At 37.4% G+C, this 19,032-nt stretch overlaps 2 protein-coding genes across 2 annotated transcripts in view; one reads left to right on the forward strand and one right to left on the reverse strand.

Moving 5' to 3' along the window:
* The window catches only part of DNAH12 (dynein axonemal heavy chain 12), a 192,536-nt gene extending 189,792 nt beyond the window's left edge, over window positions 1–2,744 (reverse strand). Inside the window, exons 1-2 of the mRNA XM_074313144.2 lie at window positions 2,556–2,744; window positions 1,689–1,891 (exon numbers count right to left, since the gene is read on the reverse strand). Coding sequence (XP_074169245.2) covers window positions 1,689–1,858 — 170 coding nt within the window. The 5' untranslated portion in view covers window positions 1,859–1,891; window positions 2,556–2,744. The remainder of the gene's footprint in view (window positions 1–1,688; window positions 1,892–2,555) is intronic.
* Window positions 2,745–7,827: 5,083 nt separating this feature from the next.
* Window positions 7,828–17,306, forward strand: PDE12 (phosphodiesterase 12). The gene is made up of 3 exons (XM_019724189.3): window positions 7,828–10,232; window positions 10,606–10,684; window positions 11,319–17,306. Exons 1-3 carry the CDS (start codon window positions 8,925–8,927, stop codon window positions 11,759–11,761), a joined length of 1,830 nt encoding a protein of 609 aa, XP_019579748.3. The 5' UTR covers window positions 7,828–8,924; the 3' UTR covers window positions 11,762–17,306.
* Window positions 17,307–19,032: the final 1,726 nt, after the last annotated feature.

Genomic DNA, 19,032 nt, shown 5'->3' on the forward strand with positions numbered 1-19,032 from the left:
ATTGTCTCCCCAGTAACAAGCACAGCGTCTATGTACCATTAGGTACTTAATGTCTGCTAAATAAACTGATATGAGAAATACGTAGAAAGAGTTAAAGACGCACGAAGGGGATTAAGAGAAGGCTTTCCAGAGGAGGTGATGTGGAGACTAAGCCTTAAAGTACTAGTAGAAAGATTAAGACAAAAATACCTTCCAGTGAAGGAAACTGCAGGGAGCAATTGTGAAATTTATCTTTTACTAAACTGTGAAAAATATATTCATGGAACTGCAAATAGTTCAACATGACAATGTGAGAAAATGAAAGGTTTTAGAGTAAGAACAACATGTAACTCCTAAGGAAACCCCATCTTTACTCTCTAAGTCTACTGAAACATTGAGTAGTCTTAGAAATGAAGTGAGTAAAGGATCTTTAATAATACATATACTGACATTAGTTAATATAGCTCATAAATTTGAATTTAAATATGATTAAATGATTGATAAACTAATAAAATGTAAATCTAAAGAAGTTATATAATCAACAGACCTGTTTAATTGTAAGGAAAGTAAAATTTGCAAAAATTTAATTAGCAACAATATGATCGTTAACAATGCAACAGATACTAAAACTTAAGTCAGTTGCAAAAAAATGTATAAATGAGGCAAACCAAGAAGGGAAAGAGAATGTAGAAAGAGAAGCAGAAATCCACCAGAGAGAAATTTCCCATTCCATAGTTGAGTGTTAGGTTAGAATAGTAGAGATGAGATCAATGTATTTTTCTTCTTCTTTATCCCCAGAGCTGAGCAGAGTCAGGTACCTAGGAAACTCCCAGTAACTGCTGAAATGAACTGAACCATCTTTATCACAGCCTTTGGTAGCTAGCACCTAAATTTGTTTTAATTTCCACTAAATTGGAGGTGGGAGAGCAGGATGTTGGACTATATTTTCTTTTGAATATAAAAAAAATTTAAGTACAAGTAGTTTCAAGATATTTTATTAAGTATTTGCAATGCTATTCAAATGCAATGCTATTCATAGAGTCCCAATTACTTGGTTTTACTTTCAGGGACCAATATGGTTATAATACACTGAGTGGAAGAATAGTGTGGTGCTTAAAGTATATGAATTCTAGAACCAGACTGCTGGGGTCCAAACCCCAGCTGTGTGACTTTGGGCAAGTTACTTAACTTCTCTGTACCTCACTTTACTCATCTATAAAATAGAGATAACAATAGTGCCCATCTTATAGGGTTGTTGTGAGAAGTTTAGGTGAAGTGATCAAAATAATGCTTAGAGTAGACACTGATTAGCATAAGGAATATACCAGAGGTGCCAAAAAAATGCATACAAGTGGACACTTCGGTCAACGTTGCTCAAGGAATAGTTTGCTGTAATCAGACGTGTCTGGACGCTGATGGTAACCACTTTGAGCACCTCTTGTAATTGCAGAAGTCAAATGTGACTTGCATTCATCTTTTGTTGTTGGTATATATTGAGTATTATAGTATTAACACAGTTTTCCTTTCTTAACATGTGTATACATTATTTTGCAACTTCTATATGTCATTTATTATCATTATTACTTTTTCAATTGTTTTCCTAATTGAGCTTTAAGATGGCATTTGAGTTAAAGCTTTTTATGAGAATATGAACACTAATCATTTTACTTGAATTCCAAATAAGAATTATTTACTAATATGCTACTTACACTAACTGATTGATTGTCTTCTTCTGCTCCTTGGATCTTCTGTAATTCAGCAGCTTACTTTGTGTTGATGTGTCAACACCTATGTTTTCAGGGGGGCCAACAATGGAAGGTAACTTCAAGTTCAAAGCCTCCTTTTCTGCTGCAATGGCAGCTTTGTTTGGATCTGACATCTTGGTCCCCTAAAGATTAATATACTCTATACTCTAAGGAGAAAAAGTCCATAAAGCCATTATTGTGAAAGATAGCTTCAGTATATTCATAACATATCTTATATATCAATACCAAAGATGCTAGGCCTGTTTAGATCTTCCTCCCAAGTATGGCATTAGTCTAAAGAATGGCTGTTGAAATAAATGGGCAGGGATTCCTGTTAGAGATCTACCACCCACTTGCTACAGAAAAATGAAGCCAGTCACTTCCATGTTAGGGCTTCAGTTTCCTGAAGGATGAAATTAAGGAACTAGATTAGATGCTCTCTAAATTCCCTACAATTTTAAAATTCTGAGTTCAAAATTTCCCTAAGACACAAATCACAAAAACAAAAGACCCAGTTGTTGAGGTATAATCCCTCTCCCCACAAATCAGCTTAATATCATTAATATTTAAACATCAATATCATATCTTAGTCTTGCTACCTTCCAAGAAAGTAATATCCATAATCAAGCCAAAATAGGCATACTTAATGCATAAAAAATCTAAAATGTCATGCAAATGCTGAACAATTATCTGTGATACCAACTGCATTTCCCGCGGATGCCCACAGAATTGAAGACACCTGCCTTGAAAAAGAAGGTATTTCTGCTGGCACCCAACTCATGATCTCCTGGCCTGGGAGGGGGTGAAGAGAAACGCGGGACAAGGAAGTACCTGTCTGTGTTTCACTACTTCCCGGCTGCACAGGTAAGAGGGAAACGTTTTGAGCTTCTCCTCTGATGAAAGGAAGAAGGAAAACGAGGAGTGAAACCTCTAGAACCCCACCGACTCTCGGCCAAGCTGGGACGTCGCCTGTCGCGTAGATACTAAGCTGTCGCCATAGAAACTGTCGCGGTCGCAGTTGACGAGACTGGGTAAAGGTTGCCTGAGAGGCAGTTGCTGAGCTGCGACAGATTAGAAGTACCTGTCACAACAATTCTTTACTCAAGTAAATGGAGGTTGGGTGAGATTTTTTTTTACCTAACTGCCTTCCCTTGGAAAGGGTCCAAGGAATCAGGATCTTCAAATCGTGGAAAACTGCAGGACTGGATATTTGGATCTGTTGGAAGATAGATTTATGTAAACACTCTGTCAAAGGAGTATCAAGATTTCAAGTGTCCCCACAGTGGCTTCCCTATAAATATTGTAACTAATCAACAACATAATTTATCTTGTTTCTATATTTGGTATTTGTTTATAACAGCACTTTTCTTCCAGGAAATCCTTGGCAAAAAAGGTTAAGGTGTGTAAATGTTATGAGTATGCTTGGGAGAGAGAAATGTGAAACTTTGCTAGTTGAGGCTGCCGAATGGATACTCCCATCTAAACGATAATAGCCTAAATACTATGTGCTTAAATAAAATGGGAGGATGAATAAGTCCTGGTGGTGTATTGGTGGCTTATTCATTCAACAAGTATTTGAGCATCTTGTATGTGCTAGTCACCATATAAAGAATTTTTTTACTGAGAGTACACCCTACATTATTGTGTGTGAGGGAATAAACAAATTAAATATACTTGTAGCAGCAACTATCTTTCTGTAGAAAACAAAATACTTGTATAAGTATGTGACAGTTCTCTGATATATCTCTACAAAAACTAACAGAACAGCAGTCTTTTATGTTATACATGCATCTTCTCCCAGTTATTTAATCAAACACTAATCCAGTGCTGCTGTGAAGAAATTTCACAGACATAAGTCAAGTCCCTAATAAACTGACATTAATCTAGGGAAATTATCTGGGTCGCCTGACTCAATCAAAATACTTGTATAATATAAGTATGTGACAGTTCTCTGACATATCAATCAGTGCAAGTCCTTTTAAAAAGAAGGCTTCGGCATGCCCTGAGTCAGACTCCAAACAGCGGCTAACTATAATTACTCTCCCCTCTCTGGATTTTCCCTTCCTGACAGCCTGCCCTACAGACCTTGGATTTACCTAACCAGCCCCCACAATTGCGTAAGCAAATTCCTTGTAATAAATACACACGCACACGAATACATATAGGGGATATATATAATCTATTTGTTCTGCCGTTCCTCATTAAGCTCTAATACAACATATATCTTTTTAAGACAACTTTATGTAGGTATAATTTACATACTCTAAAATTCACCATTTTAAAGTATAAAGTTCAATTATTTTTTAGGAAATTTATAGTTATGCAACCATTACCAAGATACAGCTCTAAAACATTTCCATCATTGCAAAAGGTTCCCTTGGGTTCATATGCAGTCAATGTCCACTCCCACCTCCAGTGCAGGCAACCACTGATTTGTTTTCTCTATAAATTTGTAATTTCTGAAAATTTCATATAAATGGGACCATATATTATGCAGTCTTCTGTCTGGCTTCTTTCACTTAATGATGTGTTTGTGGTTCATCCATGTGTAGTATGTAACAGGAATTCATTCCTTTTTATTGCTGGATAGTCTTCCATTATGTTACATGAATATATTATATTTGGTTTATCCATTCATCAGTTGATGTACATTTGGATTGTTTCCAGTTTGGGGCTACTATGAATAATCCTGCCATGAACATTCATATACAAGTCTTTGGATGAATATACATATTCATTTCTTGATAGAAACCTAGAGTGGAATTGCTGGGTTGAATGGTTAAGTCTGTGTTTAACCTTTTAAGAAACTGTCCAACTATTTTCCAAAGTGGTAGATTTTACATTGATGCTAGCAAAGATTTTCTCCTATTTTAGATTATACACTTAGATCTATGATCCATTTAAATTCTGTATGTGGTGAGAGGTATGGATCCAAGTTCATTTTTTTTTGTGTGTGTGTGTGTGTGTGTGTGTGTGTGTGTGTGTGTTCCAGTACCATTTGTTGAAAACGCTGTTCTTTCTCCACTGAATTTCCTTGGCATCTTTGTTGAAAAAAATCAGCTGACCATAATGTTACGGTTTCTTTCTGGACACTCAATTCTATTCCATTGATCTACATGTCTATCTTTATACCAATACCACACTGTCTTGATTACTGTAGCTTTAGTAAGAATGGCTAATTTTAAAATTGGGTAGTGTTAGTGCTCCAACCTTGTTTTTTTATAAAAAGAAGTAAGTATCTTTGACTATTCTAAGTCCTTTGCATTTCTGTATAAATTTTAGAATCAAATGATCAATTTCTACAAAAGAAGCAGCTGGGATTTTAACAAATATTTTGCTTTGAAGGAAAGGAAAACATATGTTAACTATCTAAACATATATAATTTGAAGCTTAAAATCCTTCCTTAAAAGCTCTATTTCTAAGGGTTAGAAATACTACTTATGAGAACAGATAATCAGAAAGCCTTGATTATTTAAAAGCACTTATGGATATGACACCAAAAGGTGATGCTCTAATACTACACAAAAAGTTTCTTCTACTTCTTAATAAAAATGCTGAAGATGCTAAGAGAACTTACCAGACTTGGTATGCTTAATACCATGTATTGTTCATTTCAAATTAAAAATGGGATTACAGGGAAAATAAATGAGTTCATATGCTTAAGAGTTCTTCATGAAGCTAAACTGTGATAGGTTTTACCTAGATTCTTTGATTGAATTTCTTCAAACTAATTTTTTGATTGCTGTTATATTAACATTAATTATACCTTATATTAAATTATATAGCTATGTCACATATTATATATACTATGCTATATACTACATATAATATATAATGTAATCGTTATACATTACAAAGACTATTTTAAAATATAAGAAACAAATAGCACTGTTGGTGGGAATGTAAATTGGTTCAGCCACTATGGAAAACAGTACAGTGCTTCCTCAAAAGTTAAAAATAGAACTACCATATGATCCAGCAATTCCACTTCTGGGAACATAGTGAAAGGAAACACAATCAGTATCTCAAAAAGGTATCTGAACCCCCATGTTCATTGCAGCATTATTTATAATAGCCAAGACATGGAAACGACCTAAGTATATGTATCCATCGATGGGTAAATGGATAAAGACAATGCAAAATATATAGAAATAGATACAGCTATAACAATATTCTTCAGCCATAAAAGAAGGTAATCTTGTCTTTATGACAATGTAGATGGGCCTTAAGGGCATTATGCTAAGTGAAGTAAGTCAGACAAAGACCAATACTATATGATCTCACTTATATGTGAAATCTTAAAAAGAAAAAAAAAACTTAATTCATAGATACAGAAAACAGACTGGTGGTTGCCAGAGGTGGGGGAAGATGAGACTGCAGGAGGCTGCTGGAAATGGGTGAAGGTGGTCAAAAGGTAAAAACTTCCAGTTACAGGATAAACAAGTTCCAGGGATGTAATAACATGGTGACAATAGTTAATAATACTATACTATATATTTAAAAGTTGCTAAGAGGATAGATCTTAAAAATCCTCATCACAAGAAAAAAATTGTAACTATGTGAGGTGGTGGATCTTAACTAAATTTATTGTGGTAATCATTTGGCAATATATACATGTATCAAATCATTATGTTGTATACCTTGGATTAATGCAATGTTATATGTCAATTGTATCTCAATAAAACAAAAAAAATAATTTTAAGGATACAAATAAATAGAAGACATTGGTCCCTTAAATAAAAAGCAAATGGAAATTATTAATTTTGAATATCTGAGGAAGATTACCCGAAGTGATATTACCAGGTACTGCTCAAAATTTGAGTACTGTAACATGCTATAACTCAAAACTGTAGTATCCCATTGACCTTAAAAGAAGAGAGAAGCATATTAATGATTTATGCTGTTAACTGACAATGTTATTAACCGAAGTGAAGGTAATCACAAGAAACTAGTCTTCACAAGCTAATCTTTGCAGATATATGTGCAAGTAACAAGAATAACTCCCATTTTCCCTAACTTTTTATTAGTGAACGTTAGCTTGTGTTTCTTGGTACGGACTGAGAATGAATAAAGTGATTTGTATTAGCTGCTTCTTTTGGTATCAGGGACAGCATAGTGTTGGTTCAGTCTTCCAATCTCAAATTTTAATTATATAATTATATGTAATTTTGTATATAATTATGCTATAATTTAGCCTCATAAAAAGATAGCTTCAAACACGCCATTTATAATGTATTATCTTCAAGTCTGTTGAGTTCAAATTAAACTTTCTGTGGAAAGTTGTGGCACTTCCAGAACACTTTCAGACACTTTCTCTTGAAAGAATTGACAAAAGATAGTGAAAAGAGGAAGGTACTGAACCATGGGTATACTGCATTCCTATTTGCATAAAAAAGTGGGAGGAAGGGTGTATGTTCATAAATGTTTGTGTATGCATAGAAGTCAGGAGTGGAAGGATTACTTTCCTTCTCTCTGGATATGTTTTAATCTTTAAAAAAAAAAACACCTAAAAGCACAAAGTATGACACTAAGGCATCTCAAAACCAGGATTAAGAGTCTGCTACAGGGGGGGTGGCTGGTTGGCTGAAGGGTTAGAGCACAGTGCTCATAACACCCAGGTCGCTGGTTCGATTCCCGCGTGGGCCAGTGGGCTGTGCCCTCCACAACTAAAGTGAAAACAACTTGACTTGGAGCTGATGGGTCCTGGAAAACCACACTGTTTCCCAATATTCCCCAATAAAATTTTTTAAAAAAAGAGTCTGCTACAGGGTTGAATTAGATCATGCTTGCTTGAAGGAAAGTCACATTTTCTAACAGGGCTTTTATGTTTACATAGGCCGATTTAAGATTGAGTTCTGTAAAGCTGCATGAAGGAAAATGCTGGGGATAAGAAAAATGTCATTGTCATTTTAAAATTCATATTGCTAAATGTGGGTACTACAAACTGGAGTACTGAGACTTTTCTTCCTTGCTTAGGTCAGTGAGCCAGTTGATATAATGCAATGACTTTTATCCTTATACTGTAGCCCTGGACTACATAAATATGATCAGTATCCAGTCAGTCACCTGTCAAATGCTGGGTGGGTGGGGGCAGGGAAGAATAGGAATAGCAATTTCAAATGACTGCAAAATTCATCCTTCTTTTAGAACACAGTTCTAAAGATTTATTTTCCTCATAGTAAGCCAGGGGGAAAAAAGGTATGGCTTACTGTTAGATATCCATTAAACATTCTAGTTGTAGAACATGGTAAAGTGTATACAAATAGATCCTTTGTCAAGAGACGCAACTTCTCAATTTGTTCTTTGAATTTTCAACGGTTTTCTTCTTCAGTTAATCACAGAATGCTAATTATATTAAACCCGACATCACTCTATTCCTTGAAATACTTTCTTCATTTGGCTTTCAGTGAAGCTACACTTATTTCTTACTGGCTATTCCGTCTCCTGTCATTCACTCAGCTCTGCGACCTTGAACAGGCAACTTAATCTCTCTCGGCCTCATACCTGTAAAGGCCGGTTTTAGCACAGTCATCACTCACTAAATGGGAGTTATATATTGGTCGTTGTTTTTAACTACCACAAAGTTTCAGCTCTGCGCGTCGGCGCTTGCCCGGCCTTAGGCGAACCCACCACACCTCAGAAGAGGGCGAGCAGAGTCGGGAATTCTGTAGAGAGGAAATGGGCGACGCTTTCCACGACCGGAGCTAGGCTGGCAGTCCGGGGGGACGACCCTACGCTCTCGCGCAGTTCAGCACCCGACAACGCCAAGAGAATGGAGGCGGTTACAATCTATGCAAAGCTCCCGCCGCCTTCAGGGAAGCGGAACCTGTGACACCGCCCAGCCACTTCCGCTTTGGCGTACTTTCCCTTCTGTCCTCAAACTGCACTTTCGATAAAAATATGCAGCCTATTATTTCCCTCTGGCGCCCCTATATTTTCTTCCTTTTCCCCTCTTTATGACTCATGCCGAAGATAAAAATTAAGCTGAGAGCTATTAGAGACAGACGTGGCTATGGAAAAGAGAAGGCGAGCGGACTTGGCGAAAGTGTGTGTTCCAAGCACCTGCGCCCTCGCTTCGCCTGCCGGAAGTTGCGGGGCTGAATGGGTCCCGGAGCCGGCGGCTGCAGCTCCTCTGTTTCCACCCGAGGTTTAGCGGCTGTTCGGCCGCCTGTCTCCTCAGCCACTGGGCCACCAGGTTCATGTGGAGGCTCCCAGGCGCCCGCGCCGCGCTTCGTGGATTCCGCGCGGCTGTAGAGCGGTACAGTCGGGCCGAGGCGGCAGCTGAGACGGCGGCGGGCGCGATGGAGCGCGCTGTAGTGCGCTGTGTGCCCTCGGAGCCTAAGCTAAGCCTGTCGTTCGCGCTGGCCGACGGCAGCCACAAGAATATGCAGCGCGACCAGAGCGAGCCGCTGGGTCGGGCTCTCAGCCGGATCGCCACCAACGCCCTCAAAGGCCATGCTAAGGCGGCTGCCGCCAAGAAGAACAGGAAGAACCGGCCCAACGCAAGCGTCAGCGGGGCCTGTGTGGGGCCTGGGCCCGAGCCGGCGGCGGCCTGTGAGCCGGTGGTGAAGCTATACTACCGGGAGGAAGCCGTGGCTGAAGACGTGCTCAATGTGGACGCCTGGCAGGACGGCGCGGTGCTGCAGATCGGCGATGTCAAGTACAAGGTGGAGCGCAACCCGCCCGCCTTCACCGAGCTGCAGTTGCCACGCTACATCATGGCCGGCTTCCCCGTGTGCCCCAAGCTCAGCCTCGAATTTGGGGATCCCGCCGGCTCCCTGTTCCGCTGGTACAAGGAAGCCAAACCCCGATCGGCGGAGCCTGAGGGCGGGGGCCCCTCGTCTTTGTCTCCCTCTTCGCCTTCTCCTCGGTGGACGGAAACGGGTGTGGACGAGCGCGTCTACACACCGTCCAATGCCGACATCGGGCTACGGCTCAAGCTTCATTGCACCCCAGGCAATGGGCAGCGCTTCGGGCCAAGCCGAGAGTTGGAAAGTGTGTGTCCAGTGGAGGCCGGGCCCGGCACTTGCTCCTTTGATCACCGGCATCTCTACACCAAGAAAGTGACGGATGACGCTCTCATCCGCACGGTTTCCTACAACATACTGGCTGACACGTACGCCCAGACTGAGTTCTCGCGGACGGTCCTGTACCCCTACTGTGCCCCTTACGCCCTGGAGCTCGACTACCGCCAGAACCTTATCCAGAAAGAACTCACCGGCTACAACGCCGACATCATCTGTTTGCAGGAGGTTGACCGCAACGTGTTTACTGACAGCCTGGTGCCGGCCCTCGAGGCCTTTGGGCTGGAGGGCGTGTTCCGAATCAAGCAGCAGGAAGGCCTAGCCACTTTCTACCGAAAGTCCAAGTTCAGCCTCCTTAGCCAGCATGACATTTCTTTCCATGAAGCCCTGGAGTCCGACCCACTTCACAAAGAACTGCTGGAGAAGTTAGTTTTGTACCCATCGGCGCAGGAGAGAGTGCTCCAGAGATCCTCTGTCCTTCAGGTAAGGCAGCTGCCCCAGTCCCTTCACATTCTCGTCTATTTTTAGGGCCTTGGAAAGGGGTGGAAGTGGGGCTGCTTATAATTGGATGAAACAATCCAGATTTTACTGAAAGTTAACAATACATTGAGCAGAATATGAAGGTACAGGCTACTTGATCAAAAGAGGCAAGTTCTTGTAGTGTTAGGTTTAGATTGTGGGACAAAGGCTCTCATGACTGGAAAATCAGAGTTCCTTCTGAAGTGGGTGGCCTTTTAATATCTAAGCTAGAAATTAAATGCAGAAATGAGATAACATTACAGTTATCCAGAACATCAAAAAAGCAACAGCTAAAACATTACAAAACTGAAGTCTTGGCACTTTCTATTTGTTTCAGGTTTCTGTTCTTCAGTCTACAAAGGACTCTTCTAAAAAGATATGTGTTGCTAATACCCATCTCTACTGGCATCCCAAAGGTAGGTTTTACTGGTTTTCACAGGTGACTTAAACATGGTGACTTAATGTCAGTAAAGCTGTTTTACACGAATATATATATATATATTTAGTTTTTTTTAGATATAATTGACTATAGCACTATGCAAGTTTAAGTTGTATAGCATAATGACGACTTACATATATTGTGAACTAATTATCACAACAAGCTTAGTTAACATTCATCACCTCATACAGATACCAAAAAAAAGTTTTTTCTTGTGATGAGAACTTTCAGGATTTACTCTCTTAGCAATTTGCAAATATACCATACAGAGCGGTGTTAACTACCAGGGGTGCCAAAAAAATGTATACATATGACTTGTATTCATCTTTTGTTATCTATATATATATATTGAGTATTACAATTTTAATAGTTTTTTTCCTTTCTTAAAATGTGTATACATTTTTTGGCACTCTGTTTAGTTGTCATGTACATTACATCCCCAGGACCTTTTGACCACCTTCATCCAATTTCCCCACCTACACACACACAGGCACACACGCAAATATATATCCTGAATGTCACCCAGACACTGTAGTTTGTGAGTTTTTTAATTTTTTTAAACTTAAAAGCAACTTAATAAGTACTTACATTCATGTTTTTTATATTCACAGGTGGGTACATTCGTCTCGTTCAAATTGCGGTAGCCTTGGCTCACATTAGACATGTCTCATGTGATCTGTATCCTGGCATACCAGTTATATTTTGTGGGGACTTTAATAGTACCCCGTCAACAGGAATGTATCATTTTGTCATCGGTGGCAACATTCCAGAGGATCATGAAGACTGGGCTTCCAATGGTGAAGAGGAACGATGCAACATGTCTCTGACCCATTTCTTGAAACTGAAAAGTGCTTGTGGTGAACCTGCTTACACAAATTACGTTGGTGGCTTTCACGGATGTCTGGATTACATTTTCATTGACTTAAACGCTTTAGACGTTGAACAGGTGATTCCACTACCTAGTCATGAAGAAGTTACCACCCACCAGGCCTTACCTAGTGTTTCCCATCCCTCTGATCACATAGCACTTGTATGTGATTTAAAATGGAAATAGATTTGTGTTTAATGGAATTTAAGTCTGCTTTAGTAGGAAATTTAATACAAATCAAAGTTTATGTGTAACCTTCAAAAAGGAAAACTAGACACTAAGGTAAAATGTTCTTACCCTACTAGTCATGTTCCAGTGTCTTCATTACATGATTGTTCATCATCTTTGCATAACATAGTTTCTCTACCCTTTTTTTCCCTACACTTGGAGGAAAAACAAATATATTTATGACTGGCAGGAAGAACATTGAATTATTGTGTACATTTTTATAAGTACTTTTTTTTAGCTAGTTAAGAGTTTTATAAAAAAATACATTTGAATTATGCTCTAATTTTTCTATCATAACACACATTTCAAATTGAATCGTTTATATAATTACGGAAAAAATACAAGTTAAGGTGAGAGGCCTAAGTTCTGACACATGAAAGGAATAACATTAGGGTCTACCTCTACCTCAGTTTGGTTAGCAATTTAATACAACTTCAGAGCTTTAACAAAAGATTCAAATACACCATCACCAATTGTTACTGCTTCCCATCTTTCATTTTTGAATTAACATATTCTCATTCTCTTATTTTTAGGATTATAGTTTTTAGTGTATGGTACATATGGACATACTTATAGTATTCTCATTCTTACTGCAGCTCATTTTAACTTTTAGGATACAAGCACAACTTAGTATTCAAAGTAATAGCAACAAAGTCAACTTGATCCCATTGTCTTTAATAACTCTTGCCCATGAAAAATGTTCATAAATCAACAGTGTATTTGACCATGTGATATTTGAGAATACAGCACAATACATTAAGAGAAACTACCTACTGATATGGGCTTTAAATTTTGGATGAACTACTGAGCATTTCTATCCTAGAGGTATTTTTGAAATTGTTGCTTTTTATAGAGGAGAAAGGAAAGTAGGTGGTTTTTGAGCATCTCTGAAATAAACAATTTCTTTTATAGATTTGACCATTATAGTTTGAGTTACAGGGAAACACTGTATATATAATTTATACACTAAAAAAAATTTAACACGAAGCCAAATTCTTTAAAATTAGAAATTCCAGTTTTACTGAACAGCATCTAGACTAGAGTACTAACCGAACTTCTAACTCAATTATCACCATACCTAATTTATAATGTTTTAGCTGCTGCTTTTTGATGTTCTGGATAACTGTAACGTTAGCTCAGTTCTGCATTTCATTTCTAGCTTAGATATTAAAAGCCCACCCACTTCAGAAAGCTCTGATTTTCCAGTCATGAGAGCCTTTGTTCCACATTCTGTCATCTCTAAACCTAACACCATAAGAACTTTCCTCTTTTGATAAAGTAGCCTGTACTTTCATAGTCTGCTCACTATCCAATCAATGTATTGTTAACTCATAGTTTAGTAAGTTTGAGAATGTGAGAGGATTTTACCTGCACTTCAGATTGAACCTTGAAGTACTTAAGTATGTGAAGCGAAAAGTTAAGGTGGCAGTTTCTTGGGATCTTGTTTAGAAAAAGCTGTAAATTAAAAATTGATGATACCGAATTGTGCTTTCCTAAATACCATTTTGAAAGCATTTTACCATTAGTTTACAAGTCATAAATAATATATTAAAAATCCAGAATCTGATTCTTTTGCAAAATTTTCTTTTTCTTTTTAAAACTTGGTTTTGGTCTGCTTTCAAACAAATACGTTGATAGGACTCTTACAGTAACTGAGAGAAAACAGAAAGCTTTTAAGCAAAACGTTGAGAAACATCTTAGAAAAAAATTGTAACATGACCTACTTATGCCCATGAAAAAAACCATGGGTTCTATATTAATAACATGGCTAGCTAAATTGAACTCTGTTCAGAAAAACTCTTAAGCACTTATCAAGCATTCCACATCCAAAAATCTTTAAATTTGTTCATTTGCTGACTAGTGTGATCAGATTATATACAGGCATTTCAGAATATTAGAATATGGAATATTATGAAGTGCTATACACTGGTTAAATTTTCAATATACAGATGTTAGTATGATTGCAGTCTAAAGTTAGGGAACACTAAGAAAACTGAATAAATAGCATACCAAAATTTCCTTGTATTCATCAGTTAGAATAAAGCGTTATTCAGAAATGTAATTTTAAAGTATTTAAAGCCATCTTTGTGACTGAATTTTTTTATTACATTTGGATTTTTAGTACATTTAATTTTAATAAAATACGGAAAGTCTAGCAACTCTGGTGAACCACATTTTATGATGTCACAAGTTCTTGCTGTAGGAATTACAGCAATATAAAATTCCAAAATTTTATATTGGTTATAAACGACTAAGAATATTATAGAATACATTATCCTGTTCTGTGAACTCTTGCACAGTTGCCACTACAGACGTATACACTGGTAGTTCATAACTTATTAGCAAACAAATCATTTCTGGCTGTAATGTAATGTTTAAATTCTGAATACTAAAATCAGTTGTTTCAAAATTCCAAGAATTTCACTGGGTGGTGACTTTTCTGAGAACTAAAGCCTTATATCAGAATGTGATGGTTTAGTGTGGAAGCAGATCTCTGAAGAACTTGATACAGGGAGAGAGGGTCCAAAAAAACACTACTGTGGGAGGGTCTTCCTGGTGGAAACTGACACCTTTAGATGTCATATTCTCCAGCTGTGAAATAGAGGCAGAGATTTCCACAAACTACTTTGAGACAAAACCAAAACCAAAATATAATGAAAGTTAAAAGTTTACTAGTTTATCACAAGATTCATGTGACAATTCAATAGGGAAAATCTGTCCTTTAAAAAATTATAGCCAACACTCATTTCCTAAATAACTCAAAAACATTTAAGTGTTTTGAAATATTTAATATTTTGCCCAATACAGTACTAGAAGGAAACACTATCTAGATTAGATTTCATTTTCGGAGAGGAAACAACTTTAAGAGCTTTAACTGATTGGTAATACTCCAATTCTGTGGTCCCACTTTATGAGAAAGTCCATGCTTTAATTTATTGAAGGTGTTAGAGCTGTATTAATTTGGGTGATTTTTATAGCACTAACTACAGAATAACAATACTACCTTCTGAGATGAAATTACCAAAGCATTTTTTTAACTGAAGTGAAAGTCACATAAAACTAACCATTTTAAAGTGTATGATTCCATTGCATTTAGTACATTCACAATGTGGTGCAATCATCATCTCTAGTTCCAAAACTTTAATCACCCAAAAGGAAACCCCTTCCCCATTAAGAAGGCATTCCTTTCTCTCCTCCCCTCCAGCCCCTGGCAACTACTGATCTTTCTGCCTCAATGGATTTCCCTATTCTAGATATTTCATACAAATGGAATCATACAGTATATGACCTTTAGTGTCTTGCTTCTTGAACTTAGCACAATGTTTTTAAGGCTCATCCATTTTGTACCATTACTTCATTCCTTTGTATGGCTGAGTACTATTCCATTGAATGGTTATACCACATTTTGATTATCCAAATGGGCATTTGGGTTGTTTCTACCTTTTGGCTATCGTGAATAATGCTGCTAGGAACATTTGTGTACAAGTTTTGTTTTGAACACCTGTTTTCAGTTCTTTCAGTTATATATCTTAGGGCAGATTACTGGGCCGTATGGTAATTAATGTTTAACTTTTTGAGAAACTGCCAAAATGTCTTCCACAGGGGCCACACCATTTTACAGTCCTACCAGCAATGTATAAGAGTTTCAATTTCTCCACATTCTCACCAACTTATTTTACTTTCCTTAAAATTTTAGTCATCAAAGTGGATGTGAAGTGGTATCCCTACCAAATGTATTCACTTTAAACTTGCTTGGTCCAAAAAATTATGTTGTTGCAGTCATGAACTAGATTATTCATAATGGATTATTATACAACCTCCTATATTTTTTTCCAGAGAGCTCATTTTCAACAATTCCTACATTATAAGCTTGTGTCAAGTTAGAAAGGTCAGTCTCATTGCTTCTTTCCAAAAGATTTGGGAAGGAAAATGTTACAAAAAATAACCAAAGCCCTGAGTGTAAATAGAAAGAAGCCTAAGATAACAAACACAGTCATTTAACATTATGGGTCTACTTCAGTGATTTCAGAGAATGAATTTGCTCACTAACGTTGGCTTTTAAATGATTTAGCCATGTCCCACTATTAGCCACCACTTTTTAAACACCAATTTAGGTATAGAGTAGCAGACAGGGAGAATGCCTAAATACTAATTCCTGAGAAACTGAGATGGCTTTAGCTGAATATACCTTACCAAATTAGAATGCGTTATCATAAAATAAGACTAAACTCTGCTTATTAAAAATCTTAGGTCATCCAAAAAAACTTAAATTCAAGATAAGTGCCGCATCCAGCACAGACAGGAAGACTAGGCCTGAGGGGGAAGAGTGGGAGATTAAGAAAAACATGGAGACAGGAAAGTTGGGATCAGGAGGTCCACTGTCCACGGATGGCAGAGCAGGGGCGCAGTTTTTATTTTTCACACGGTTTTTATACTGTCTAGAACAATTGTCTACTTAAGCAAGTATTAGTAGAACTTTCTGTTATGTGTATTTGCAAGCCTGTATGTCTGCAGCTGTGATTGTGCTATCTTGTTCTTTCTTGGGGAGTATGCTGAGGCCTCGTCCCTTGGAATGACCTCGCAGGCTGCAAGGACCTTGTCAGCTTAAATCCTGCTCTCCACAATAAGCTTTAAAAAAGCATATTGAGAGCTAATATGACATTAAAAATTGTAATACGGAAAAAATATTGTTGCAAGTTGGCCATCTTCAGTGTATTGAATCATATTGAAGCTAGAAGCTAAAATTAACACTTTCCATATAATCTTGAAATTGTAGACCTTAAAAGTAAATCTTTTAGTTCAGTTCACTGATGCCACCTTAAACATAACTAGCAACAGCTGGATTCATTCCAACAAACTTAGATTATCAAAATCCATGTTCATGTCAGTTTTAGATTTTTGCTCACAATTTTCAATTTCCTTCAGAAACTTCACTGAAAAACTGAATCATCTCCCATCTTCTGTCATTTTGCATTGATTGTATGTCAAAGTGTTTACATAATGCAATCCATTTTGCCCAGTAATTCATTTTAATGTTATCCTACACGGTTGCTGATGTATTATCTCCTTACTGTATTGAACTATTTCTAGTTTGCATTTTTACTAATTTCATCTCATTTGTGTTCTTTCTGTAATTGAAAATGGTTCAATAGGGAACTGGATAGGTTTTATTTAGTTGGCTTTCTTATTGGATGAACAATATATGTATTCTTCAAAGTACAGCATATAATCTCTATATTCCTGGGGACTGGTTTGAAGAAATGATGTATCCAGGGACAGTTATTTAGAAATAAAGCTGGCCCTTCCTCAGAAAAGCTGAGTTAAGGATAGTGCTTTGGATATCAAACCAAAGATTATTTCTGAAGGTATAGAATTTTTAAGAATTGTAAATAATGTAATTACATTATTTCCTTCATGTTTATTATGTACCTGAAGAAATCTGGTTTTTTGCGTCCTGTGTCCTTTTTCTTCTCCTAAATTAAAGAATCTCATGATACTTTGATTTTTCAATCTAAATATTGGTATTTTTTTCCTCTTTAAGGGTTTTTTCTCACTGCATGTCAACTGGACAAAGACTGGCCCCAAAAAGAAACCCCATACTCATTAGCAAGTACTGCCATTTCCCCTTCCCCTCAGCTCCTGGCCACCACTCACCTAACTTTTGTCTCTGTTCTGGACATTTCATATAAATGGAATCATACAATTATGGAGTCTTTTGCAAATGGCTTCTTTCACTTGGTTCTTCCATGTTGTAGTTTGTATCAGTACTTCATTCCTTTTTATGATAATGCATTGTATGGACATACCATATTTTATCTCCATCTGTTGATGGGCATTTGGATTGCTTCCACTGTTTAGCTTCTATGAATAATGCTATACATTTGTGTACACGTTGAGTAGACCTGTTTTCATTTCTCTTGGGCATATATTTAAAAATGGAATTGCTGGACCATATGGAAAATACTTAACCTTTTGAGGAACTGCAAGTTATCCAAAGCAATTGCACCATTTTGCATTCCCACAAGCAATGTATGAGGGTTCCAATTTCTCTACATCATCACCAACACTTGTTTTCTTTTTGATTGCAGCTATCCTAGTGACATCTCACTGTGGTTTTGATTTGCATTTCCCTGATGGCTAATGGTGTTCAGCATCTTTTTATGTGCTTGTTGGCCATTTCTGTATCTTTGGAGCCCATTTTAAAAACTGTCTTTTTATTGTTGAACAATCCCCTCTGCCGCCCCCTTTTTTAAACCATCATCCCTCACCTCTTCAGGGCTATCCAAGAGGCAAATCTTGCTCAGTCTGTGCTTAATACATCCCTAATTAGTTGAATGGCACTCAACCCAGCCTAAACAAGCGCTGCCACCAAAGTACTGGTCCGTTCCTGAGAGCCAGGTCCCTGCCTGCAGATGACAGTGCTAAGCCACACACCAGCTGAGTACTTACATGCCAATATAATTTGCAGCATACCACGAGAAGTGCAGGAATCCCTAGCAAGGTCAAGGCACTTGACTCAACTGTACTGTAAAACATAAAGGACCTCGGAGACATTTACTTACTAGTATAAGTCGTATAATCAGTAGAATAATTACTGCCTTAAATTATTCTTAACTGAGTCCAGATTGTTGCTTTTGCTGTTGATTTCTCAAAATCTTTGTTACTAGAATATAACCAATCAGAAATTTTATATGCTTTGTAGAAATAATTGTAAGGTCAAGTCTGTAAGTGACAGTAAGAAACAGAAGCGGCCAAGTAGCCTTCCAGTAGTGGTAACTTCCTTTAAGTTAGGCACCTGATTAAAATGTCACAACATGTATGCTATCAGAAATTTATCAAGAATATGCTTGAGCCTAAATGTCTCTCAGGAGTAAATTTTAGAGCCAAGACCTAATCAATTCCATGTTTATATTGCAACCTTTAAAGTAAAATATTTAGATGACCTTAGTGAGATTGACTATAAAGCTAGTATTTTATTCCTAACATTTTCCTAAAATTAATGAGCTGATTATACATGTCATTTGGGAAGAGTTGTTGGTGTGCCAATACTATCCCAACGTTAACTCTGCTGATCCTTGGAAAAGGTAATCAGGTGGTAGAAGATTATTTCTAATTGCTTTCTCAATTCGACTTTCTGAATAGATAATGATTCTAGAAATTATTAATTTTTCACTATACCAGATCTTCAGATGTTCTTACACATATACCAACCACTTGCTCTTTATCAC

This window comes from Rhinolophus sinicus, chromosome 5, assembly GCF_057876585.1.
Source record: "Rhinolophus sinicus isolate RSI-liver-muscle chromosome 5, RSI-T2T, whole genome shotgun sequence".
Classification (NCBI taxonomy): domain Eukaryota; kingdom Metazoa; phylum Chordata; class Mammalia; order Chiroptera; family Rhinolophidae; genus Rhinolophus; species Rhinolophus sinicus.

Coding starts and splice junctions, on each gene's coding strand:
- PDE12 (XM_019724189.3), top strand. CDS start 8,925: ATGTGGAGGCTCCCAGGCGCCCGCGCCGCGCTTCGTGGATTCCGCGCG. Junction 10,233..10,605: donor AGAGATCCTCTGTCCTTCAG/GTAAGGCAGCTG, acceptor TATTTGTTTCAG/GTTTCTGTTCTTCAGTCTAC. Junction 10,685..11,318: donor TCTCTACTGGCATCCCAAAG/GTAGGTTTTACT, acceptor TTATATTCACAG/GTGGGTACATTCGTCTCGTT.